This window comes from Vespa mandarinia, chromosome 6 (assembly GCF_050613455.1).
Source record: "Vespa mandarinia isolate Hongniang chromosome 6, ASM5061345v1, whole genome shotgun sequence".
Taxonomy (NCBI): Eukaryota; Metazoa; Arthropoda; class Insecta; order Hymenoptera; family Vespidae; genus Vespa; species Vespa mandarinia.
In genome coordinates, this window is record NC_140815.1 from 6,529,580 (window position 1) to 6,547,500 (window position 17,921).

The following is a 17,921-nucleotide window of genomic DNA, read 5'->3' on the forward strand; positions in this document are numbered from 1 at the left end:
TACTTTTACAACTTACCAACGTCGGATAATGTTCTTATACAATTTTCTACATTGAATCTTTGTCCTGCATTCAACCATATACATTGTGATACTTTAAATGCTGCATGAAGTAACTGGACAAATATAGGCTGTCGGGTCTAATAATTAACAAAAAAAAAAAAAAAAAAGAAAAATAATTAATTGTTTTCTAAACAATTTTTGATACAAAATTTTTAATATAAATAACAAACAAAATGAGAAAAAATTGAATAAATACGACCATGTGAGTGCTTTTATTGTATTAATGTGTGTTATTTGTTTTTAAGTATAAATTGTAATTATAGTGTACATATAATTTTATAAAATTTATAATAAAGAGTTTAAAATGTAATTTTAATAGTACACTGAAACTCTTTGTTGCATAAAATATGTACATATATGTGTATATATATATATATATTAAATACTATACCCATTTTGAAACTCATGCTGTCAATTACAAACATTACTTGTCAATGTTACTAATTGTAAAAACAAACTGCATATTTATAGATACTATCTTAATAGTGTTACAAGACTTGTAATTATTATTAAGAATATCAAGACTATATAAGCCAATATTTATTAACATAGTTATTAATAAATTATTAATAATGGCCCTTGTCAAGATAATCTTACATTATTCAACGAACTTTTCAAATTATTTTATAAGTGTACATAAATATATTAAAATTTATTATCTGTTTTTAAGGAAAAAAAAAAATTTTTTTTTTTACTTTTAATATTTTATTCTTTATACAAGGATATGCAACGAAAGAGTATTTTCTATCAGAAACAAATGCACTTATATTATTCTTTGAAATATATTCTATATCGTTTTTTAAAACTAATCACATAAGTAATGGGAGTGTGTTTGTACAATTCTTGTGTTCTTAGGCCAAGACAGCACTCTACTATTAATACTCACATAACTTGCAAGATTATTGTCAATATTCCGGTCACATTCCTTGATGCTCCAATAAAGTCTAGCCTCGTGCAGTTGTTTCTATTAGTAAATCAACCCACCACCATTACAGACCCAGCACATAGACCCAGTAAACCCATGTTGTTGATTCAAGAAGGCCAGGTATTGCATGCCAAAAACACAGAACATGCCGCTGGTGCAATCAATAATGACCAAGCACATATCAAATAATATTAATGATGTCATCATATGTATTATATATCAGTCTACTATTGTATTTTATATTACATAAAATGGATAACGCGAATTTGATAATATACTACTACGTATTCCTATAAATTCGAAATATTAATTAAAAATAATTACTAATTGAAGTTCAATTCAAAGTTAATGATAAAAATTATAAAAAAAAAATGGAGAAATGAAAAAATGATAAAAATGGAGAGAGAGAGAAAAAGAGGATGAAAAATATTCAGAAAAAAAAAAAAAGAAAAAGAAAAAGGAAAAATTAAAAGAAATGATTCTGAGTTAAATAACATCTTCAATGTGCCTATGATATGTACTTGGTTGATGAATGAATGGTTAGTGTATGTAACATGCAAAGCATAGATTATGATATAAAATGAATATGTATATTTATTTTTTATGGCTAATTCAAAATGTATTTCTTAAATGAATCTATCTTCTCTAGCTTGTTCTATCATCCTGTTTTCTTATTCCTGAAAACGAAAATTACCTAACAATATTATATATTTACATTATTTCTATATAATTGTTTTTTTATCATTATCTAAGTTTCTTTCCTTCGATTAAAATTCATTTGCGTTTACATCTATTTTATATTTACATATTTAATATAATACTAGCAATCCAATCAAAGTTGTACTTCTAAATCTATAATTCATTGATATTCATTGCTACAATTACCTCATTTTCGAAGAACTTCAGTCATATAATGAAACATAAAATAAAAACATAATACAATACAATATTCTTGAAACTACTATAATAGAATGAGATCGCTGAAATACTAATTCTCTAGTATAGTGTAACACCTATGAAACTTGTAGCACTATTATTCATTGCTAATTGTTTGTACCGACTCCAATGTATTATAATTGCTTGATTGCTTACTAAATTCAATTAGTATCAAATATCCTGAGTTGTCATAAGCACATGCATTTACATAATTCATTAGATACCCAGAAAATTTTACTTTTCTTTTTTTTTTTTTTCTTTTTTTTTTTTTCTTTTTTTTTTTTTCTTTTTTTTTTTACGCGAAGATGACTAAATTTGAAAGCCATTCTTGCTGTTTAGTTTTTTAATTGATATATTTAAAATATAGGGAAACGATTTTATACATTAACAAATCAATTATAAACAGCGTAAATAAAATGTGCCATTATTTCGAAGAAATATTTTTTGTGCTGTATATATATATATATATATATATATATTGATTTAAACAGAATAAGTTTATAAAAGAAAGAAAAAAAAATGATTCACACAAATTTTCAATATGATTTAAAACATGAAGTATTTGATATGTTACTGTATAAAAAAGATTATATATATTTGAAAATAGGCACAACAATTTTATTTTACAGTATATATAACAAAAAAAAAATTAAAAATTGAATATATATATATATCCGAATAAACAATGAAAAAATATGGAGAATAATAAATAAAATAATAATAAACCGTAAGAAAGTTTTATTTTGTTATAAAAAAAAAAATAAAAATACACTACCTGGACTGTTGTACTCTGATCAGAAAATGGACTGCTGAAGAATGTAGTAATGATATTCATTAAACAGCTTGTCACATAATTCTCTAAAGCAATATCTGCATCTTGTTGATCACTTTTAGGTGTTGCAATCAATGTCATATCTACAATGAATGACTTTTCAAATAAGGACCACATATGATTCGAATTATATATTTCTTTCATTTCTACTTCAGTATCTATGTAACAATGATTAAGGAAATTGATGTAAGCTTCCTTCACCTATTGAAATATACATATATATATATATATGTATGTTGTGTTATAATGAATATTAAATATTAAATAACTAGAACTGAAAATGTACCTAACATATACATATTATTGTTATTACCTCTGGTATACAATCTGGATGTGATACCATAGCAACAATATCATCTAATGGTAAAAGACTATGACATTTGATTTCAGTATTAACATTTTTACCCATAGTACAACAAGCTAATAACTTTACCAATTCAACGTGATATCTAAAATTTAAATGATAAAAGTGTTATTGAAGGTATTTCTATGCTATTTGAAAATTAATTCCATTAAATAAACTAAATTTCATTTCAATTACTTAAGTGGACTACTTTCATCCATTCTGTGCCTTTCAGATCGCATCATTTCCACAAATTGATTAAACGAAGCTCTGTCATTATAAAAAACCAAAACGTCTTCTCCAGCTTGAACAAGCTAAAGAAAAATAAAATTGTTATGCTACTGTTAAAATATCTCATTGCGATTAAATAAATATTATATATAGCTCACCTCTTGCATCACCATTTCTTGACACTTTCTTATAAACTGATTTTCCGCTTTCACGATAGTTTGAAGAAATCTTAAATATTGCACATGTTTCCCATGTGTCTCTATGCAATGAACAAAGTGCTGAATCACTTTAACACTCACTTCATTGCAAAGAGTAGAATTGTCTTGAAAAATACTACATACTGTTTGTGCCTCTCGTATACCAGGATTTAAAAATAGATCCAATTGTTTGTGCAACAGAACCTGATTCTGTTGATTGCCCAGACAAAAGTTTTGCAAGAAATCATGTGCCAAACGCATTAGCTCATTCATTCTAACATCTTCTTTATCGTCAAAAGGTACTTGCAATAAATCTAATACAACAGTATGGACACCAACATTACGCAAAAGTCTTTGCTCGTGTTTACGTGGCTTTACTTGTCCGCCTGGTATTGTTTGGATACAGAGTTTATTCATTCGTATTAATATTTGTTGAATTTTTTTATATTCCTCAGCTTGATCCACGCTTAATGGCGGACCAATATCCAAATCTATCGCTGATCCTTTAATAACGCATTTAAATTAAAAACTTAATTTAATCATAAAAGGATTATTTTAATGTAAACAATATGACAAAGAAACCTTTTTTATCGGACGTAGACAATTGCGGTGGTGCTTTACGAGGCGTTGAAGAGTCCTCTTCGTCTTCTTTACTTTTTTTCTTTTTATTTCCGTGTTCTTCTGTAGCTTTTGACTTGTACACCCAAAGTTCAGATTTCTCAACTGATTGCCGTAAAACATCTAAATCTGCCTTAATTTGCTTGTAAGATTCAACATCGCTATCTGAGACTAAAAGTTGTACCTAATAATTGAAATGACAATAAATTGATTATAATAAAAAGTCCTAATAAAACATTAAATTATTTCACATTATATTCAAGTGACAAACCTGTTTAAATGCTTGCAATACTTCTTGCCTTTGGCTAAAATGTCTAAATAATAAATGCAAAGCTCCAGATACTAAAGGTGGATAATCGTGCATTGCTAAATGAAGTAAAACGCGTAAAAATGTTCTTCCACCTAGACCATCTAGATCCAACGCCACACATTCTTCACTAAATAACATATTTTTTTTAAATAATTAATTTATTAGATTTATCATTAAAATATAATAGAATTTACCTGCTTCCAAAGATCCCTTCGGCTTGTGTTCCAATGGATTCCAAATCGATGGTTTTTTGACAAAGTTGACTTAAGTCTTGACCAGAAGCTTTTTCAGTTTCATCAAATTCTTGTTTGAAAATGCTCAATAAACAAGAAATTCTATAATCCAATCGAACGTCGAGAATAAACTGAAGTATTTCAATTATTTTTAATTTGGTATCCATCACCAAGGGATATTCTTTCTTTGAAGTAATCTTTGGCCTTGGAGATGTACTTCCAGCCAATACTTGTCCAGCCGGTCCTAAAGTTAAACTCGTCATCACAGCACCCATATCTCCAATACATCTGAGAACTCCTCCTTCGGCTATTAAAATACACGGTACGTTATTTAATATAGAAAATTTTTATTGTATAATTTATTAATAAATTAATTTCATTTTATCAATAACAATTAACACATTACAATACATTTAATAACACACGTGTAAATATAATGGCCGAATATATCTATAATCTACTAATAAACAGAATGATTATTATGTATACATTAATTATCATTTTATAGGACCTAATAGAATATTACCTGCCTCTTCAGAATCCATAGACTCAGCTAAGAAATATTCAGAAAATCAGGTAGTTAGTTACATATATTATTGGATAATACATTACAGAAACAAAAGGATGATTAGGGAGAAAATATATACAACTGTATGTCAAGGTTTCATGAAATATCAATTAAAATATCAAATTTACAGTCATGCAAATAATACAGGAAAATACAATTAAAATATATAAGGGAGTAAGGATTATTGATAAAAAAAATTATATAATTCAAATACCGATCTCATATAAATTATGTTAAATATATTACAATAATATATTTATAATATATAAATAAACTTACAGTCAATTTCTCCGGTTGGTATTTTCCCATCAATGAAATCATTTTCAGAGACACAATCTAAGATACTTAATAATGTTTTAGTTAATCTTAACAGATCGTTAAAACTGTAGAATCCAAAATAAATTAAATCGCGTGCTAATTTAACCACCTGTGAAAAAGATAAAAAGAAAAAAAAAGAACATCATTTATTATATTACTAAAATGCACATAATTATTTAATAATTTTTATTATTATAGACAAGAAATATGTCACAAATAAATTGAATTTTATTTACCTCAAACGTAAGCTTATTTTGTTCTTGATCTGCAAAAGACCACATCTTTGCAACAACATTGCAGAGATAATCTTCCACGAATTTTATGGTCGAACTAAATTTTACGCGAACAGCTTCTTTATTTTCGTCGGGCATTTTATTTGTATCATAACTGAAATATTTAAGAATTTGTGATAAACAAATATAAAAAAAAAAAAAAAAAAAAAAAAAAAAAAAAAAAAAAAAAAAATTAAAATCAATATAAATAGACATCTTAATTTCATCACGTACTCATTAATGCTCATTTTCAATGGAATTTCGGACCAAAGACGGGCATACTTCACTGGTGTCACTTGTTCTTGTGGATCTCTATCCACGTGAAGATGTAACATAAGTCGACTAAATGAGGCACGTAATTCATATGGTACATTTTCATCTTCCATGCATCTAAAAGAAGTTCACAATTATGAAAAAAAAAAAAAAAAAAAAAAAAAGAAAATTATAATTCCATGTAATCATCGAATAATTACAATAGACGCTAATAAACCCACTTAAGTATGAGATCTATATCCAAATGCGTTGATAAATTGTTAAGCGCTAAATATTGCCTGTTAAGACACATATTGCTAAATAAGTTCAATTGATGTCTGTAATAATCCAAAATTGCTGGTCCCAGTAAATTACCCAGTTTAGCGTTCTTCGATAGCTCGCATAAAGACTTTGATTTCTATAATGTAAATTAATAAATAAACAATATATATTTTTACGCATTATATGAGTTCAATGAAAATTACAAACCGTTGCATTGTTCCAAAAAAGATATACTTCATCTTTTTCTTTAACGATTACTTGAGACTCATCATTGTCTTGCTTTTGATCGATCATTTTCATTTCAGTTTTAACCTTCATCATCCTATAAGAAACAAAATTTCATTCGTATATCCATTATCATTAAATTAATTATATAAATATAAATTAAATGAACAATTTCTCTTGCCTGGTCTCTAACAAAATATCTTTATTTTTTTCACTGAGTACACTTTTACATATCAATTCTTGTGTTACGGCAATAGCTTTCTTATTGGAAATACATAAATCCGATAAGTAATCTAAAAATCTGGATTCCCAATTATGCATATTTTTTCTTACAAGACCTACGAACGTTTCGATCTCGGCTGCTGTAATATGCTTTTCTAATAATTTTCGATTATTGTGTAAAAGTGCTGTGATCGTGTCCTCTGCCAAAATATCATATCCAATTTGCTTTTGCATGAAAGCAAAATGTTTGGCAATATATTCCTAATATCAAACGTTTTAATTAAATATCATAAATATATGAATAATCGAAATAAACAATTTTGCCGATCGACGTTCTAAATGTACCTGATTTTTCCTGTAATCTTGTTGGGACAGTCTGAGTATACGATAACACAATCGAAACATATATTTGTACGGTGCATGTCTTGGATCATTAAGTTCCTCTATTCTAAGAAATGGTCCCTCACCCTCGGCCGACTCTAAAAATGGTGCCTGAAATTCTTATTTCTTAGCACATACAGCCTTACACAAACACATTATATTTGATACTCTGATAATATTACAATACCTGAAGTATCTTAAATAATTGACCCAGAATATATTGTTCTCGGAGTAATTTTTGTCGGTCTCTAACCGCATTCGTTACGATTAACTCCAAAGCCTCGGATTTATTTTGCTCGTTTTCTAATCCCGCAATAAAATAAACTATATCTTGCAATAAACTAGTTACGGCCCTCCGTTCATTATGAGAAATCGTACCCTTCTCCAATTTACAATTTATAGATGCCAATACTTTACAGGCATCATTTGCAAAATCTAAATCTCGTACCTCTACCGGTGATACAGATCTCAATGCAAAAGCTTCTTTGTCTTCTTTGTTTAACGCACAACCAACCTTACAAGTGAGAAATAATTTGTTAACATTCAAAATTACGGACGAACGACGTATGAGACTCATATAAAATAATAAATGAAAAATGATATATATATGCGATGCGATACCTTTGACATTACTGGCTTTTCGTCATCCTTGTCAATCGGTACACTCGTCGAGTGAACCCACGTATTTGTACATATATGGTGTAACCTAACGAAGGAAGATTGAGGTACTAAACTATCACCCCTCGTTAATGTGGTTGGATCTAATTCGAATAAAGAACTAATCTCGTTGCTGTGTGGTACTGAAACCAATCTATAAACTTGAACAGCAGGATCTATTAAGTAAAAAAAAGAACATTGTTATTATAATCTCTATTTGTTTGAGATTTTCAACGATTCCATGAATAACATCCGTATCTTACCACGCTTGCTATTACTTGTCTCATAAGGCTCGTCTGTGTCAATCTCAGCGGCAAGATATTGACCCGTTGCTAAATGCTTGAATCTAAAAAGAGAATTCCAATGTCCTGCTCCACCCCTGCAGGGATCATGTTGTACGACTTCAACTTCCCATAATGCTTTACTACTAGTAGCAGCAGTCGCACTAGTCCTTCCTGTTGTCCTAAGAAAAACGTGTTGCTTCTTTTTATATTCGTCCATCGTTAAAAATTTTTCCTGCTCGGCATGAAAGAGCCTAACTACATCGCCGCCCTTAAGTATCTCCTCTTGATTCTCTCTATGCTCCATAAAAAGTGTCACTTTCCAGGATGTTGACGAATTAACGACATTCACTTCTTTACATCCAGGATTATCGCTGAGCTCGTAATTGGCCGCTACGTGAAGCCCTTGTCTACCAGCATTCACCGGTTCTAATATCACCTTATCACCAACTACTACGCTATCTCCGTCACTTCGCAATTTATAAAATGGCATTATGTAAAGCCAAGAACCCTCATTCCCATTTGCATCTAGATATACTCTCATTGCGTTCTTCTCAAGAAGCGCAGGTAATCTCTTGTTAACAGTCAAAAACTTATTTGACTTCAAATGTAAAAGCTGAAAAAAAAATATATATATATATATAAGTACAATGAACATCGATAAATTTATACAGGTTAAAATTTTGTAAAAATATTAATTTAAGGATATATTGAACGATGAACGTATTTTAATAGGGACACAAAGAGAAGATTGTTCTCGTATATCGTGACGTTATATCTTTGTCAATGAAGGTATGACGCCTCTAGGAACATTTTCCAAGAGACAAAATCTAATAAAATCGCCTGAATGCGTCGAGAGTACCCTTACTTTATCGTACAATGTTAATTAGATTAATCGTTAATACTATTTGTGGTCTTCTTCAGGGTCCAATACGATAGACGAAATTATTATTATTATTATTATTATTATTATTATTATTATTATTATTATTATTATTATTATTATTATTATTACTATTATTATTGTTATTACTATTATTATAGTAAGAAGAAAGAGAAATCGTTTGGGAGGAAATTATTGAAAGAACATATAATGATATAATAAAATGAAATATTTTACCTGAACAACATTGCCATAAGAGACGATGGAGCCCAATAATTTTTTATTCTCTGTTTCATTTTGCTTTTTTTCGATTTCTGCGGCATGCTATATAATCATTAATGAAAAATATTCCTCGTGTTATTTTTATTACATCTATAAACGATTAATCATTAATTATAATCAATAGAAAAGAAAAAAAATGAGCAATTTACATGAAGTCTTTTCAATAATCCAGCGTCTGTACCCGAACTGCCACTTTGCTTTGCCGCCTTCCAAAATTGTTTTTGGGCGGAATAACGATTCATAGGACATATCTTGAAGAGGCAATCTAAAAAAAAAAAAGGAAAAAAAGAAAAAACGAAAAAAAAAAAAAAGAAAGAGAAAGAAAAAAAACCACGGGCGATATCAAAACGTTCCTTATATTATATACTGTCTTATATCTAAACGAAATAATTTCATCGATCAATTAATAAATAATCACCTCTGAACTTTTTCGGTGGATTCGTCAAATCTCCAGCTTCGGGACATACGACGCACCTGTCGTCTACCAATCTGAAAGAAGAAAGGAAAAAAAAAAAAAAAAAAAGGAGAAAAGAAGAAAAGAAACATATCAATACGAACGAAACATTGTTACATGACGATCGTGAATAACGAAAGAATTACATTGAAATATTATTAGATATTGCAATAGTAAAATTGTCGTTAGATAAACGTGGTCCAGATGGAATGAAACCATCTTGTGGATCAATATTGGGGAAGGCTACATCTCTCCCCGGGCTTTAAAGCTGTACGAGAAATGGTACGTGAACTTATAGATTTACGTGTATCGTAAACTAGAAGGTAAATGGCTATATTTATTTTCATATTAAAGAAAAAGAAAAAGAAAAAAGAAAAAAAAAAGGGAAAAGAAAAATAAAATACATTATATTAATTTACAAAACGGAACGTTAACGATTCGATTAACTTTTATTCCATTTGTTCGATAATATATAATAATTCAATTTTATTAAAATTTTCGATCGAACACTTTTTTCGAATGCAATATCGCTATTGAACGCGTCACGTAATATACAACAAATATAATATTACATACGATACTTTTCAATAGTTGATCATTTAAGATAGCTAAATATAATTACACACGGTTAGATGGATCTATTATTCAAGTCAACGTGCAAATTGAGTCATCACTTCGTCGATCTCCAACTATGATATCTCAAATATCGAGGTAATAAACTAATTGACGCTTTTAAACGTTAAATCCGAAATACCTTGAAATAGAAATTTTTTTCTCTGTTTCTTTTCAGGAATATCTACTTCTAAATATCCCATAGGGGGAAAAAAAAAAAAAAAAAAAGAAACCACAGGTTTTCTTCGCTTTCAATTTAAATCGATCCTTTTATATTTCATGCTTTATTAAACCGTGCCGAGGATATGCGCACAGTGACGATATACATATATATATACATATATATATACCTATCTATGTAAGGTATTTTCTTTGAACACAATAACTATCCGTAAACATATTGTTTGTTGACGCTCGACAAGAGAATATATAAGCTTCACCTGGTTTACTAACAAGATTGCGTTTAGGGTTCTCTCACTCAACACTTAAAGCTCTTTTCCAAAGGTTGACCCGGTCTATGACATTTCTAATATAACATATCGACTGTTTATCGTATCGTATTTCATCAGGTATTTTCTTCTTCTTCGCAGATAAAAAACAAAAAAAAAAAAAAGAAAGAAAAGAAAAAAAGAAAAAAAAGAAGGAGAAGGAAAAAAAAGGAAAAATTACGCTTTATGAAAACTCTATTTATATCGCCTATCCAATCTCCGTACATTAATACGATGGATTTACAATTTAACGCTTTAATAAACGCTAACAGGAGACAGAATGGAAAAAAAAAAACAAAAAGAAAAAAAAAAAAGAAAAAAAAAATATCAATCCCAGAAAAAGGACTTTCATTTACGGAAATAAATAAAAATTAAAAAGAAAATAGAAAAAAAGAAATAAAAAATATCACGAGTGTACAAGGCGTTTTTCAATTACATAAAGCTATTATATACGAAATACGCAGTAGTAAGTACTTAAAAAAAAAAATAATATATAATATATATATATCATATTATCTTTGATATATATATATATATATATATATATATATATATATATATCAAAGAGGAATTTCCTCTTCCGGTGTTACCAACCAGTCGTTGATAAATTCTACCGAGAAAATTTATCACAAAGTATTCATTGGATATTAATATTGTACGAATAGAATACATCTATCTTCTATTTCTTCGTCTTTTTTCTTTTTTTTTTTTTTTTTTTATAATCGTAACTATAATAATATGTAAATAAATCGGATGAAATGACACCGAACGATATTGCATAGAGATAAGGGAAGATCGGATATCGAAGGAAAAGAGCGACGTGAGCAAAAACCGATATATTGTTATTTCTGGCGACGTATCGCGTTAGAAACGTGTGACGAGAAAGGATGCAGCTACATACATACATAGATATATACATACATAGATACATACATACATACATAGATACATACATACATATATACATACGTACATACGTGCATGTATGCATGCATGCATGGATGCATATATACATACATACATACATGCATACATAGGCATATAATATATACGATATGTGTAACAGGCTGATGCTGCTGCGATTACAGAGAGGATTATCATCGACGATGTTGTGCCTGGTGTTAAGGCACCGGAAATAGAGCGGAAGACGAACTCGAGCGCGAATAAAACCACAAATGAATCCCTTCGTAAATGACGGGCGAGCTTCCGAGAGGGCAACGCGAATAAAGTTACTTTCGAAAAGTCAACGTTACAAACTCTGAGATTAGGTATTGGTAAAATTGAAGGAGAAAGAAAAAAAGAAAAAAAAAAAAAAAAAAAAAAGAAAACGTTGAATTATATAATTATGTAATTAATGTTGTTTATTCGAAAGGTCGAATTTCGCTACACACGACATAAAATAATATAATGCGATAACTTATTATAAAAAAGAAAAAAAAAAAAAAAGAAAAAGAAAGAAAGAAAGAGAAAGAGAGAAAAGAAATCGAAAATAAAAATATCTCGATGTTTCGATCATAGCTTATAATTAACAACGACGTAATAACTTTAACCTATAGACAGAGAAAGTAGTGAGAGATATTGGAATATCTGACAATCTCCAATTTCGAGCGTAACCTAGTATTCACCCGCTGACATTAATTATGTCCTATTCAGCTGCGCCAAATTAGTGCGCGCCAAACTTACGTACTGTCATTGACAACGGACAAGTATCTAGCATGATCTATAATACTATGATTAACAAAAGTCAAACATAGTAATTAAATGGAAATTGGAAGACACAATGTTCAACAAAATATCTTATGATTGGCGATATAAACAAAATTTTTTTCATTTTCATCTTTTAATACGATAATATGTTAAAGGAGAGAAAAAAAAAAGAAAAGGAAAAAACAGCCCTCTCTCTCCCTCCCTCCCACCCTCCACCGCCGCCACTACGAATTTGTTAATTTTTAACAAACGACGAAAACAATGGATTTTATCCATTGTATGTAACTTTCAAATAAGGTTACGTCAAATTCGACCGAACGGAATCGTCCATTATTCTCATTGTTTCGATCATTTGAAAAATATTCTCTTTCATTGGAGAACTCATAAAACACGATACTTTTCAAATAGATAAATGCAAAGTCCATAGACAAATGTGTATATAACTATGAGACGACGAGAATAATGAGAGAATCTACATTGTATCTAATAGGAAAGACTTATTGAACAAATGAGATTTACGATAGTATTGGTAAGATCTTATTTAAGAACTCATTCATACACCAGTGAATGCTGCCGATATGAGCAAAGTATACCCGACCTATTTTCTTAAATCACTTATATGTCCTTTCCCCAACCCCTTTTCATCCCCTCCGTGTTCACCAAAAGAACGTGTGCAAATAATGCACCGTGAAAAGAAAAAAAAAGCTATTAGCTGAGGATGACGAAACGATTATGAAAAATTCTTTTTTTTTTTTTTTTTTTTATCTTCATCAGAGACATCTTCTTTAAAAATTATTCTTCACAAATTAAACTAATTGCCTTGTAACACATAAAAATTTTCATCATCGATATAAATATTTAATTATCATTCATATTTCTTTCGTTTCTTTCTTCTACTTATTTTTTATTTTTTTATTCTTTTTTTTTTTTTTTCTTTTATTTTTATTAGCCATTATCGCTTATATATGCTACACGTTCACGATGTACACAAACGACACGTTCTCATCATATTTTCTTTCAACTTAAAGTATTCTCGTTAGTACTTTGTAATCGAGCGTAGAAAGTACGGGAAGAGGTTGATTACAAAGAGATCGCTTTATTGCCACTCCCCGTTATCGACATCCTATCTTTACGACGCCTCCGTTCATCTCCTCTTAGCACGATTTATATATAATGCAGAATACGTGTATGTATGCGTGTATAATAAACATAGCGGAAACATGAACGTGTGGTAAATAAAGCTGCTACGCGTTGCAAAATTCCAATGTAAAAATATTTATCTGGTCTTACGAAAAAAAAAAAAAAAAAAAGAAATAATAAATAAATAAATAAATAAACTGAAGGAAAATGAAAGAAGAAAGAAAGAGCTCGAGTATTTACGATGCGCTTGAGTCGTCGTGAATCTTGTCGATAGAGAAGAACGTTATAAAAATTGAAAATAAAAATAAATAATGTATTATTTCATCGACCGGGTATGTAAATAAAACTAAAGCAATATTTTTAACTCTATATACCTATCCACCACCTATCTACCTACGCAGTATCTACCTACCTACCTACCTACCTATCTAATTATCTATTTACTTTCTATTACAAACAGGATTGAAGCTTTTCGATAAATAAATGCTTTCGATAAATTAACGTTCGTTTTGATCCGCTTTATTGTCAATCGATCGGTCGATCAATCGATCGATCAATCAATCGATCAATCGATCGTTAAGATTAATGGAGATTGTAATCTACGTTAATTTAAACAGTGGGCAGATATGATGTATGAACAATGTATCGACGTACGAATATCCTGGTAACGAATCCGATTAACTTGGGGTGACCGAGTAGAATTCCATCGGGAATTATATAAAATTAATTGAATCGAAACAAACACATAATGACTTTCGATTTCTCTCTTCCCTTTTCGGACGCTTTGCCGGAATCATTATCAACTAAAAAGGCACGCTATCGATTATTTATTTCTTTATTTCTTTATTTATTATTTGTATCTAATAAAAACTATCTGATGCGTCGTTATGACGTATATGCGTTTAAAAAAAGAAAAGAAAATAAAATGAAATGAAATCCAAATATTCATCAAAACGTCACGTTCGAGCGATTGATTATAATTTTTACAGTCGGCCTGAGAGAAAATAAGCCGATGAGATTTAGAAAAAAAAAGAAAAAAATGAGAGTAAAAAAAAAAAAAGAAAATAAGAAGAAGAAGAAGAAATAGGAAAAGAAGGAATTTATTTTCAATCGTAAATATTTCCTGATAGTTAGAATTTTACATCTCTGTCATTAATTCCACGATTTCGTTATTTAAGAAAATCACGAAGTAACGAGAACGATAGGGTCCGGTCTATCATTTAAATTGCCATCGTAAAAGATTAAACACGGGGAGGAGGATAGAGAGATAGAGGCACGAAGAGCAAACTACTTGAAAGCAAATCCAAGTAAATCGTGTTAAGTAAATATCTAAGTGACTACGAACGGATTAGGAAAAGTGGATATTATCTGTGAGAATTTTTTTTTTCCTCTTTACTTTCTTCTTCTCAAATATCGCCGCGATAAGTACATAGATGGATTAGCAACATTTAGATAAAGTTTCATTCTCGTGTTATATAAATAAAGCAAAAAAAAAAAGGGGGGGGAAAGGGAAAAAATCGTGATCGTATTTAAAACAATAGTAATAATAGATAATTAAAAAAAGGAAGTTCACGGCCATCTAGAACAACGTCGTTGGTTACGGCTTCTTTACGATCGATCGAGTATACAAAGAGCAGAAAAATGTTGCGCATTCGGCCAGCAAATCGTATCTACCCGTTCTAATCCGTTCAAAACTATCATCACAATCCACTTACCCCAATGTTGAAAGAAAACCTGAAACACTTCCCTCGGCGTAGAGACTGACGATATCGCCGAGATGGAGGAAACTCGCCGAACCAAGAATTTCACCCATTTTGCAGCGCTTTTCTTTCGCGTGTTTCCAAATACCTCGAAATCAGAGGTAAACGCCTCGATCACTACAACTTTTAGCCGATCGAATTAGTCATGGCGACACCTGAAAGGAGAAAAAAAATAATATAAAAAAGAAAAAAAAAAAAAGAAAAAAAAAAGAGAGAAGATTATTATTAATAGAAAGATCTCACCGAAAGATAATTATTCATTAACGGATAAACATATATAAATTCGATATACAATATGATCGAAAATTCGTCATATTTTCTATAAATACCAATTGCATCAATGATTTGATGCAATTTAAAATATTCTATATATTGGATAAACATGATTATTTTCTGTTACGTTGAAATCATTCAAATGAAATTCTTTTCAACTTGTATTTTCGTTTATCAATCTTTGATCCTTTTTTTTTTCTTTTTTATCCACGATCGTTAAACCATTTACTTACTACTACTTTTCTCTCATCCCTGAGAAAGAGAAATAAATATCTCTATGAGAGCTATTTCAATTTTCGTCTATATAAATTATGTACATGTAGGATACGACGAACGAAAGTATCGTAGATTAAGAATGGCTTATCGGACGCGAACGACCGACCAAACGATCGAATGGACCGCAACGAGGTCGGCTTTGAATTTATCTGACCCTTAACCTTCGCTTATAAGCTCACAATAATGCTAAAGAATTAAATGTTCTTTCAAGGTTAATTTTTTACAAGGCTATTCGTTTCACAAGGGATCACAAGTTTTTTTTAAAGAACAATTGTTTTTTTTTTTTTAAATCGCAAATAATACTGCGTCCTACCTTCGTGACCTTAAAAAAAGAAAGGAAAAAAAAAAAAAAAAAAGAAAAGAAGAAGAAGAAAAAAATTATTCAAGATACATTCTCCTAGTTGATAATAATTCCTTCTTAATTTTTTGAAAAATCGTCACAATCATTTCATTCACTAGAATCAAACGTTCAAGCTTTAAAAGTTCCTTTCAAATTCTATTTTCCGTAATCTCCTACGCGTAATAAAAAATGCAAATTTGATGAATGATCTTATCTACTCTCTACGAGCAATTTATTTTCTCTTTTTTTCTTATTTTGTATGTCAATGCAAGTTCGTATCAGTATTTATGACTCAAGAGTATTTTAAACATGTCTTTCTAATGTCTTTCAAAGTGTGACCACATAGCGTACATACGAATCTATTTGAACGGGACTGCAGAAAGAAAAGAGAGAGAGAGAGAGAAAGAGAAACGATTAAATTATGAATGAGAAATCACCATAACGAAGGATGAATTTACAATGGATGTGTGAACGTCACGAACAGTCAACTAATTTTCGTTCGAATGAGACCCAATTATCAATCTACATGATCAATGTGCATTATCAAAACACAAAGGATTTTTATCCAATATTTTTTCTTTCTCTCATTCTTATTCTCTCTTTCTCTCTCTCTCTCTCTCTCTTTCTTTTCTCTCTTTCTCTCAAGATTATCAATGAAATAGTCTTTGATAGAGAAAAAAAAAACAGAAAAAACTCCAAAAATGTCGAAATAATCGAAATTGAGGAAACACTTTCTTATTGCACAGAGTTCACGCTTAAAGCGTGTAAAATACGTACATATTGCATAATGAATGACTTGAGCCATAATACATACACGTGACCAAGAGTCTCGAGGGAAATGTTAAGCACGTGATAAAGTTTGATGTTAGACGTCGTAGCACAGTCGTAATTAGCAACTCGCGTAGAAGACGAATGCGTTTTGCCTGCATTTCATTTCTTTGATTTAGAAATAGAGAAAATGAGAAGAAGAAGCGGAAGAAGAAGAAGAAGAAGAAGAAGAAGAAGAAGTAGAAACAAGAAAAAAAAAATAAACAAGAAAGGAAAAAGTATAAAGAACAAGAAAAAGAAAATACAAAAAGCGTAACAAAGGAGAAAGAGAAAAAAGGGAAAATTAGAAAATGAGAAAAAAGTACGGTGAAAAGAGAGAAAGAAGAGAAAAGAGGGGAAAAAAAGGAGGAAAAGAAAAAAAAAAGATCTTAGAAAGAGTACGGAAAATAAACTTGAAGAAATCATTATTAATTAAATGCATGTTTGTTCCACGTAAAAGATTTCTTAACAAGATGGTTCTGTAACAATCGATTGAGTTCTTTCTATCGTGAAACGTTTATGCTACGCGTTTCGCCTTACTCGATGAAACGTAACGAGATATAATTTTCGCCTTGTATACATAATCATACATACATACGTACTTAGTTACTTTATGTATATATATATATATATATGTATATATATAAATGTATATATACGTATACAGACATACGTGTTCTCGCAATAAATGCACTAAGACGTTATATATTAGAATGTAAAAAGAGTAAAGCAAACTGACAGATGTTCCTAGGGTAT

At 29.8% G+C, this 17,921-nt stretch overlaps 1 protein-coding gene across 2 annotated transcripts in view; it reads right to left on the reverse strand.

Annotated features, from left to right (window-relative positions):
• Positions 1 to 17,921, reverse strand: part of LOC118441015 (inositol 1,4,5-trisphosphate receptor-like) — a 33,706-nt gene that overhangs the window by 9,561 nt on the left and 6,224 nt on the right. For both annotated transcript variants that reach the window (XM_085657603.1, XM_085657604.1), the window contains exons 2-24: positions 15,425 to 15,624; positions 9,727 to 9,797; positions 9,458 to 9,573; positions 9,264 to 9,350; positions 8,126 to 8,759; positions 7,827 to 8,038; positions 7,393 to 7,719; positions 7,170 to 7,316; positions 6,784 to 7,085; positions 6,585 to 6,699; positions 6,338 to 6,513; positions 6,078 to 6,233; positions 5,808 to 5,958; positions 5,533 to 5,680; positions 4,647 to 4,992; positions 4,414 to 4,579; positions 4,107 to 4,326; positions 3,486 to 4,027; positions 3,295 to 3,410; positions 3,067 to 3,202; positions 2,697 to 2,954; positions 947 to 1,024; positions 17 to 137 (exon numbers count right to left, since the gene is read on the reverse strand). In XM_085657603.1, coding sequence (XP_085513729.1) covers positions 17 to 137; positions 947 to 1,024; positions 2,697 to 2,954; positions 3,067 to 3,202; positions 3,295 to 3,410; positions 3,486 to 4,027; positions 4,107 to 4,326; positions 4,414 to 4,579; positions 4,647 to 4,992; positions 5,533 to 5,680; positions 5,808 to 5,958; positions 6,078 to 6,233; positions 6,338 to 6,513; positions 6,585 to 6,699; positions 6,784 to 7,085; positions 7,170 to 7,316; positions 7,393 to 7,719; positions 7,827 to 8,038; positions 8,126 to 8,759; positions 9,264 to 9,350; positions 9,458 to 9,573; positions 9,727 to 9,797; positions 15,425 to 15,522 — 4,723 coding nt within the window. In that variant the 5' untranslated portion in view covers positions 15,523 to 15,624. The remainder of the gene's footprint in view (positions 1 to 16; positions 138 to 946; positions 1,025 to 2,696; positions 2,955 to 3,066; positions 3,203 to 3,294; positions 3,411 to 3,485; positions 4,028 to 4,106; positions 4,327 to 4,413; positions 4,580 to 4,646; positions 4,993 to 5,532; positions 5,681 to 5,807; positions 5,959 to 6,077; positions 6,234 to 6,337; positions 6,514 to 6,584; positions 6,700 to 6,783; positions 7,086 to 7,169; positions 7,317 to 7,392; positions 7,720 to 7,826; positions 8,039 to 8,125; positions 8,760 to 9,263; positions 9,351 to 9,457; positions 9,574 to 9,726; positions 9,798 to 15,424; positions 15,625 to 17,921) is intronic.